Source organism: Belonocnema kinseyi, chromosome 10 (genome assembly GCF_010883055.1).
Source record: "Belonocnema kinseyi isolate 2016_QV_RU_SX_M_011 chromosome 10, B_treatae_v1, whole genome shotgun sequence".
NCBI classification, from domain to species: Eukaryota; Metazoa; Arthropoda; class Insecta; order Hymenoptera; family Cynipidae; genus Belonocnema; species Belonocnema kinseyi.
In genome coordinates, this window is record NC_046666.1 from 58,735,131 (window position 1) to 58,744,030 (window position 8,900).

Sequence of the window (8,900 nt, forward strand, 5' to 3'; positions counted from 1 at the left end):
ACACGCATCTAATACGTTCAGGTTATACTCCTTAGATATAGTTTTTCTTTTCTCCAATGACCTTTTTTTTTAGGAGTCGCCCCCGGTATTGGATCCTCGACTATGCCCCTGGATTCCCAGTCCGCCACTGTTTCTAAACAAAAATTAAGTATTTAAAATTTGTTAAGTTTATGTACTATTTCTGTAAAACAAATTCTATACAAATTAGACACAGCGAATTTTTTGCAAAAAATATAAATACTGTCTTTTTTCAATTAAATTTTTTTTATTAAATATAAATTTTAATATTATTGACAATATTCTGCAATAGGATGTAACTGGTAAGCCATTGCAATATAGATGCAATTTAAGACATATTTTCCCAAGAAAAGAGAACAAAAATATTATGTTCATTAACTTAAACTATTTATAACAAAGCTAAATGCTAGGTATTAAAAATGTTCTACAGGTTAATAGGTTTGAACAGCTGCTATGGTACACATTAGATGGCACAGCATTTTTTTCGTGCACAAATTATGAAAATAAGTAAAAAAAAAGTAAAAAAGAAAATAAACTAGAAACTGCAGAAAATGTCTAACAACGTTCCTTACGCCTGTCAGGAATCTAATAATCTTTAGTTCTAAAAAAGATTTCTAAGGTGGTTAAACATAATGAGTCAAATTTATGTTGGTCCATCGAGAAAATAAATAGACAGATAAACGTTTATTTTTCGGCCTGTTGGCCTTAAAAAATTGACTTGCTTACATTTCCTTTTTTTTACAAAATTTTCTTACAATTATTTCTTACAAAGTACCATCCATTCACACCTTATCGCTAATTCGGTCGTTTCTATACAGTTCACAGTTCACACATTCTCTTCTCTTTAGAAAGCCAGAACCTATTATAACCAAGAAAATAAATAAAAGTAAATATGATTTATATTTTATATCATTCAGATATAATAATTTATTCAAATCGTTTAAAAATTATTACACACTCTCGTTTTTAAAAAATTTGATGTTTACAGATTCCAAATTGTTGACGCTTCTAATAATAGAAAATAAAAACCAAGGAATTAGGTGCGTGTTTGTTTTACCTGTCTTATATGCTGGTCTGCCCTGGTTCTTTTTTTTAACTTACCCATTTCTCATATTTTTAATATCTATAGCCTTTTTTAAATTTAATATTTATGGCTTTAAATAAATTTACACATTTTCACAAAAAAATTTCAATCGTCAATTATTAAGTAATAATATTCAATAAAATAAATAAATTAAATGAATAAGAACTTTTTATTTAAAAAAAGAATGGAAAGTTCTCATAATAAGCTGTAACGTTTGTCTTTGTTTTCTTGCTTATTTTTTTATGATTTGTTAACTGGTACCGTCCAGACGGTGACCAGCCAGTGCAGGGGGGGGGGTGCTGTAAACCGGTCCACTACATGAGTGATGAGCTGGACACGGTAACCGGCTATCGGTGCTGTACTATCAAACCCGAGGGTTTGCTTTCTATCAGAAGATAAGCGTCGAGACGTGCTATAGACTTGGCACACTCAGCTCGTGGTTAGAGTAATATCTTCTAGGTCGAGAGGCCGCCTATGAAGAGGTGTTGGCTGGTGGGGCGCTAACGTACTGTGACAAGTCCAACAGCAGTAGCAGCCTACCTACGGCTAGAGACAGAGTGTCGCCAGAGCTACTAGCGGCGGCTGGGACTGCGAAACCTTCCGGGGTAGTGGGAGGTGCAGTGTGTTGATACCATTTACCCGGGTGGGGGGGAAGAGGTCCCTCCGGAGTGTGTGGAACTAGATAATTGTAAAGACCGGAAGGGCCGGCGATTGGAGAGGCGGTGGTCACGACCGGACCTTGGAAGACGGGGTTCGATCGTCGGGTGGATGTCGGACACGTTATTAGGTTTTTTCCCGGAGTCGATGGAACGGTTATTACAGAAGGACGAGACTGGGTATCATCGTAAATGCCTGAACGATCTATGGGACCCGACGCGAGTTTCAACGGAGGAAGAGGTGCGCAAACGAACCCGGTTGCCGGAGGAGGCAGTTCTTGAACAGGCGGTTGAATCAAACTGTTCGGTGAATAGCCGTTAGCGGGTTGGCCCGGAGTTTAAAAAATAACCCGGGTGTCGAGGAGTCGAGGAGGCGAGTGGCGCGGTAGGTATCTCGGAAAAGGAGAATTCGTCCACCTGTGTGGCTGGAAAAGGAATGCAAGGATCCCGGAAGAACTTGGGTAATCGCAGTGTCCCGGAAGACGAACAATTGGCGAGATAATTGTGTTTACGCGGATCGACGCTACCCGGCAGTCCCGGTAAAACTTCCTTCAGCACCCATGGAAGCGGGCGTGTCGGTGACGGAGGCTCGGGTACGGCGGTCAGTGGTGATGGTAATTTGGCCACCGGCAAGGGTACCGTCGGTGAAACGGATTCGTCTAGCACCGCAGGAGCGGCCTGAAGTTCCGGAACGGCCTCGTTCGCGGCGTCTTCCACCCGGCGGCGTTGACGATCGCGGGCCCCTTTGCTAGGGCGTTTGCGCTTTTGACCATCCCTCGGCATAGGAGATGTTAGCAACGTTAATTTAATAAGGAAGATAAACGACGATATGGCGCGACGGCGGCGATTTTTAAACGGAACGAGCGCACGGAACTAGGCGCACGGGATTGGGGCTGGAGAGAGTCTGACCCTTTGCGCAAAGTTTAAATGTATGATTTTTAGGCCCAAAATTTACCCCGGTTACGCGGCGCGAAACTAGGCGCACGGGACTGTGGCTGTAAAGCCTGACTCCTTGCGCAAAGTTTGAGTTTTAAAATTTAAACCGATATTTGAAACCGAATCAAGTAGCGCGAAACTAGGCGCACGGGACTGGGACTGTAAGGCCTGACCCTTTGCGCAAAGTTTGATGAACACAAATTTAAAACGCGCCCGGTACGAAAGTTAGAGTGCACGCGTAATTTTTTTTTTTAACATAAGAGCGAGGTCCCGATGAACAAAAAGAAGAAAAAAAATTGAAATCACGGAGAAAATGTGTGGTAACAAAATGGAAGGAAAATTCCGAAAACCCGAGACAAAAAGAAAAAGAAGGAAAAAATATATGAATACTGAGAGAACAAAGTATCGCGAAGAAGAAAAATTTAAAGAAATTGACTTACGCGTCGCATGTCAGGATTTCGGACCCTGAATCGATTTCTGTTTAATGAGACGGCGAAAAGGTAGGTAGAACCTGTCACTGGACAGACACAAACACTTGGTATATGGAAAAATCACTCTTCGTTTATTAATCACGGGAGCGCAGGGCGGACACTGCAACTCCAAGTGGATACACGAAGGCGACTGACTCTCGCTTCGCTTGCCAGAGACCCGTCGACTTGGCAGGGAGGCTCGCGGCGGCAGTGGGGTCGGCGGCTGGCCTTGCTATTGGCTGAATGGTCGAACTGGAGTCGCAAACCTAAATGGTGGGGGCCGCCGGCCGGGCCCACTAGGTCGCGTTTCAAGCGTTTGCGCCAGGCTTTACCAAAAATATTCTTCTTAATACAAAATTTAATTAGAAATTAAAAATAGAACGGATTAAGATAAATTATTAAAATTAAAATATGTTGCTAATCACTATCCTAACTTCATGCTTCCGAAGAAACTGTGAAGCTAAGTCAAACAGAATGGTTGTTCGAGTTATTTGTTTAGGATTATTTCTTATTAATATAAGCTTACTCAGAAATTATTGAATAAAGTTACCGCCGAACAACCACCCTATTTCTTATTTAAATTAAATCTAGATTTGTATATTAAAGTCTCATAAGTATTAAATGCTTGATTAATTATCCCATCAGAAGAAGAACATGATTAAGTCGGTGAAACTTAGTTATATTAAAATATTCTAATGACGTACGTGCATACGTGAGTACACGTAAACACGTATAAAAATCGAAGGATTATTTATAATCAAAAATTCCAGGGGGGTGGTAGTTTGTATTTCTAGTTGATGCTGATCTTTTACTATTGATCTGTATAATTTAAACATTTTGAAAACGAAATTTTACTCCCCAGAATGATTCGTATTTCAATCGGTTGAGCCTCGTGCACTGGCCAGCGCGACCCAGAGAAAAGGAAATGTAGAAGAGAGAGAGAGAGAAAGAGAGAGAGAGAGAAAGAGAGAGAGAGCTAGTGCTATAGGGAAGAAAGAGCGCGCGTGAGTGAGAAAGGACGAACACTGGAGGGCGTGCCTAACACGCCGTGAAAGTTGTTGATGGGGAGTGTTATACGGTGGCCTCGCGTGATTTTAAAGCTGTTTACAGGCGGCCGGGGAATGTTTCCGGCCCTCACAGGTCACTTTGGGGAGAGGAAAGGTCCCTAATAATGCGATGACTCACTTAGGGCGAGCAAACTCGTCGTTTGTGGAAACCGTAAAATCAACAATTTGTCACGTTGTACCTTCGCTCAAGTAGCCTCCTGGGAACTTGCATGGAAAGTCCCGTAGACTATTGTTTGAATTTCCGGGGTTCTCAGTATAGCCTTTTTGGCTTACAACAAATTCCACCCCTTCCCGGATAGAGTTTGCTCACCCTTAGTGTTCATTTGATTTTCAAAAATACAAACCCCCTGGGAAATTGATGCTAAGTACCAATTACTCTAGTATATTTGTAATAGACGTAAGATTAAACTGAATCAGTGTCAATACAAAATTGGTTCCCCGCAGCAGCCATTCCTAATATACTATTTACATTTAATCCTGGTTGCATGTCGGCAGCCCATTGCCTAACCTTATCGAGCCTTTACGAGGTAATTCGCGCCAGCTTCGTCTGTACGCAAATCGATCCACCTACGTCTGCCTCCTTCGAGGAGCGTAATTTCGAGCGTCGCGGTAGGCTACCGGAACGCGTGCTCGTAAGTGATAGGGCTTCCTAGCGCTATCTGACTCGTCTCCTGACAAAAGATCCTGGGCGTGAGCCAGTGTAGTGGCCCGAACGCATCTATCTTCTGGTAGAAGTCGGTCTCCGGCTGTTTGTGCACGGGTGGTGTGCGTTTCCTCAACGGCAGCGTCCCTACGTGGCATCTCCTCCCTGTCGACGGCTACGATAGGGTACTCATTCCGTTCTTCCTCGATGGTATCGACAAAGTCTTCATTATCGCCGCCGATGCTTCCGGCTGGGTCCGTATTATTACCGCCGACGCTTTCGGCTAGGTTTTGTGAAAGCGACTTTCCGCCGGCTTCCTGCTCGCGTGGTGCGAGCCACTTATCTTTCGGTTCGAGCCTCTGATCAGGTATGTTGATGGCGGCCGGTACTTCCGTCATCTCCCCCATTACCGCGCGTGATGACAGCGGTACCAATACACCGCCGTGTATCTTTTGAGCGTTTCCGTCTTTCCAAATCAGGTAGACCTCGCCAGCGACGTGGTCTAGGACCTGAAAGGGGCCAAATCGGGCGGGGGCCAACTTGGCATTGTATCCTGCGACTTTGTTTGAGAGCTGATGATTGGGTACGTACACCCAATCACCGGGGTAGTACCTAGGTCTTTCATAAGCGGTCGCGTATCGAGCCTGATACGCGGCTTGTCGTGTGCAGGCCTCGTTCTCTCGTCTCTGCTGTTCTTCAGCTGGCTGGTCTTCCTCGTCATTTTCGAGTAATTTCCATTCACCCGGCCGGCGAATCGTCCGCCCGATGAGAAGATAGCTTGGGGTGGCACCGGTGGCGGCGTTTTCTCGGCGCCTTAGTCCGAAACGTATCTCGGGCAGATGGGTGTCCCATGTACGTTGATTACCTTGGTGGAGGCTTTTTTACCCTTTTTTACCTTTTGATTATGGCGTTCGGTAGGATTGGCGCGCGGGTGGTAGACTGGCGTGGTCCACAGCTGGCAACCCCACCGCTGGCTCGCTTCCGCCCAGGCATGGCCTGTGAATTGCGGGCCGTTATCGCTTAACAGCCTACGGGGATATCCGTAACGACTAAAAACTTCGTCTTCAATTCTCTTGATGATCTTCGGTGCGTCCGCTGCTCGGAGGGGGAAGGCTTCCACCCAGCGAGTAAAACGGTCGGTAACTACCAATATGCAGTTGTGGCCTTGAGTTGTGCGAGGATACGGGCTCATTAAATCGACGGCTACCGTATCCCATGCCTTGCGGGCGGGTCGTGGACGCTGGTTGTTCGGTTGTCGGCCACGTACTGGCTTACTACATAAACAGAGGTGGCAACCGAACACGTATCGTCTTATGTCCCGGCTCATTCCAGGTCAGAAGAAATGCTCGCGAAACGAGCGTATGGTTTTGTCGGTGCCCGGATGTCCTGCGAGAGCAGCGTCATGGTATTCCCATACCACGCGTGCCTGCAGAGTAGTTGGCACTTGTAGCCTCCACTGATGGTCGCTTCGGTCGCGGCGCCAAATCCTTGATTCGTCAGGCGATTTTGGACGAGAAACTCCTTGTCTTCCTGTGTTAAGCTCTGCTCGTTTTGTAAATTTCGCCAGCGAATTGCATCTCTTGAAATTACCGGGTCTTCTTGTTGTGCAGTGACGATTTCATCAATCAGGGGTGGCCTTGATAAAGCGCTTAGAATTGGCACAACCGGTGTGGTTCTGGCGTGGCTAGGCGTGAAGGTGGGCGGTAATGTTGGCGCTAGATCGGGCTCTCCTGGTGGAAACTCCGTGCGATCTGGGTGCCGCGACAAGGCGTCCGGAAGTTCGTTTCGTTTTCCCGGCACGTGTTCCACAGTGCGCGGAAAGCGACTGAGAAAAAGATCCCAGCGGGTTAGTGTGTCCCGTGTATCCTTTTGCCTTTCTAGCCACGTTAAGGTCTTACTGTCCGTTCGTAGCGTAAAAGGACGGTCTTCTAGGAAAGGACGATATTTTCTAATGGCCCAGACGATCGCCAAACACTCCTGCTCGTTACAGTGGTAACGAGCTTCTGTTGAAGAGAATTTCGCCCTCGCGAACGAAATGATGTGTCGTTTTCCGTCTTCGTCCTCCTGCATGAGGACGGCTCCCATGCCACGAGCGCTAGCATCAGTTTGGAGAATAAACCTCAGTTCCGGGTTTGGACGACTGAGGGCCACTGGTCGCTGGAAGGCGGCTTTGGCAGCTTCGAAGTGCTTCTGGGCCTCAGAAGTCATTTTGTACGCTTTCTTCGTTGACAACATATCTGATAACGGGGCAAGGATTACCGAAGAGTTCGGAATGTATTCCTTGACCCAGTTGCAGATACCTAGGAAGGAACGCATTTCCTTACGGGATCGGGGTGGGGAGGCATTCTTGATCGCCTCGATGTGCCTGGTTTGCGCCGAGTTTCCATCGGTGCTGACGACGTGCCCAAGATAAGGAAGAGTAGTTTTTCCGAAGCTGCACTTAGCGGGTGCGACAGTTAATCCGTATATGGATAGGCGTTCCAAAACCAATGTTAAATGTAGTAGGTGTTCTTCTCAATCTCGCGAATAAATGACTATGTCGTCCAGATAGGCAAGGGCGAAGATGCCCCATTTCTCCGCAAGGACCTGCCTCATTAGGTTTTGAAAAGTTCCGGGTGCGTTCTTGAGCCCGAACGGCATAACCCGAAACTGGAATTGGCCTCCTCCGGGCGTGGAGAAGGCTGTGAACTGGCGCGAACGTGGCACCATTGGTACTTGCCAGTAACCACTTTTTAGATCGAGCGGAGAAAAAATCCTGGCCGTACCCAGATCCTTTAGTGTCTCGTGGATTCTGGGGAGGCACGGGGGTGGCATCGACGGTCATATCGTCAAGGCGACGGTAATCGATGCAAAAACGGTAATCGCCGTCCTTTTTGCCGGCGATTACAATGGCGGAACTGAAGGGTGATAATGTGGGTTGTATTATTCCGTCGCGTAACATCTCCCGGACTTGAACGTCGAAATAGTGTCGTTTTTCGTCCGAGTATCTGCGAGGTGCTTCGCGGAATGGACGACCATCTTTAAGCTGTATTTCGTGTTGCACGTTCGCAAGCGTCTGTTTTAAACGTCCGCTTCCATGAAACAGGGGGGCGTGCTCTTGCACCAGCTGACGGAAGTCTTTTTGCAAGTGAACAGGGAAATCGCCTTGTACATCGACTTCCTCCGTGGGGAAAAAAAACTCGTGGGCGTGGGGGAGGGGACTGAGGTACACTCTTTGACGGCCTGTGGTACCGACAAAGATGCAGTCAGCCACATGATCGTGGATGACTTTATGTTGGCGAAGCCAGGGTCTGCCGAGAATCATTTCGGCCCTTAGTTTGGCACTAATATGGAAGGTACCGGGATACGGTATTTCCTGGATAGCGGGGCTTAACGTAAATGAACCGTCGAGGGTGATGATAGCCCCTACGGCGGCCAGTAGGGCGTGGGGAGGGCTTGATATTCGGGCTTGATATTCGGTGGTCGTCAGTATAGCCTTATTCACAAAATTTTCTGACGCCAAGGTATCGATCTCAGCGATTACTTCCCGGCAGGCCAGTATGCCTCGGACGCGGGGAAGGTTGTTGAGATCAGCAACCACCGCGCTAATTACTGGAATGCGTTCGGGGCATCCGGGGCGGTTGTGTGTTCGTTTTCGGCAGCCCGGTCCCGCCAGTTTCCCGGAATTGCTGCGGATTGAGGAGCGCGAATGACTGGACACTCCCGGTGAAAATGCTGCCCAGGGCAATAGGGGCATTGCGAAGGTGGTCTGGCATTTCCGGCGGAAGCTGTTGTTTGGTTATTCTGTACTGGTGCCGTGGTCGTTGTTTTTGCTTGTGATGTTTCTCGGACGGTCTTCCGCGGAATATCTTCGGCTTCATCCGTCTCCGCTTGGACGGCTCGTTATACTAGGTCTTCGAATGTTGTGATGGTAGCGGTGCGTAGGATTTTTTTAATTGAAGGCTGGAGAGCCTCGAGACGCAAAGCTACAATTTGCGGCTCTGGAGCTTGTGGTAAAAGTCGGAGGGCGAGGAGATATTTTTTGTG

At 47.1% G+C, this 8,900-nt stretch overlaps 2 protein-coding genes across 2 annotated transcripts; both read right to left on the reverse strand.

The window, feature by feature from the left end:
• Positions 1-1,574: 1,574 nt before the first annotated feature.
• Positions 1,575-2,541, reverse strand: LOC117181138 (vegetative cell wall protein gp1-like). Its single transcript, XM_033373705.1, has 2 exons — positions 2,109-2,541; positions 1,575-2,035 (listed from the first exon to the last, which is right to left on the reverse strand). Exons 1-2 carry the CDS (start codon positions 2,539-2,541, stop codon positions 1,575-1,577), a joined length of 894 nt encoding a protein of 297 aa, XP_033229596.1.
• Positions 2,542-4,798: 2,257 nt separating this feature from the next.
• On the reverse strand, positions 4,799-6,201 carry LOC117181140. The gene is made up of 2 exons (XM_033373707.1): positions 5,770-6,201; positions 4,799-5,704 (listed from the first exon to the last, which is right to left on the reverse strand). The coding sequence occupies exons 1-2, from the start codon at positions 6,199-6,201 to the stop codon at positions 4,799-4,801; spliced, it is 1,338 nt and encodes a 445-aa protein (XP_033229598.1).
• Between the last annotated feature and the right edge of the window lie 2,699 nt (positions 6,202-8,900).

Excerpts from the sequence above, each read along its gene's own strand:
- LOC117181138 (XM_033373705.1), bottom strand. The coding sequence starts at position 2,541 with ATGCCGAGGGATGGTCAAAAGCGCAAACGCCCTAGCAAAGGGGCCCGC. Across the intron at positions 2,036-2,108 it reads CTCGACTCCTCGACACCCGG|AACTGCCTCCTCCGGCAACC; the intron begins GTTATTTTTTAA and ends CGCCTGTTCAAG.
- LOC117181140 (XM_033373707.1), bottom strand. The coding sequence starts at position 6,201 with ATGAGCCGGGACATAAGACGATACGTGTTCGGTTGCCACCTCTGTTTA. Across the intron at positions 5,705-5,769 it reads CCGAACGCCATAATCAAAAG|ATACGTTTCGGACTAAGGCG; the intron begins GTAAAAAAGGGT and ends CATCTGCCCGAG.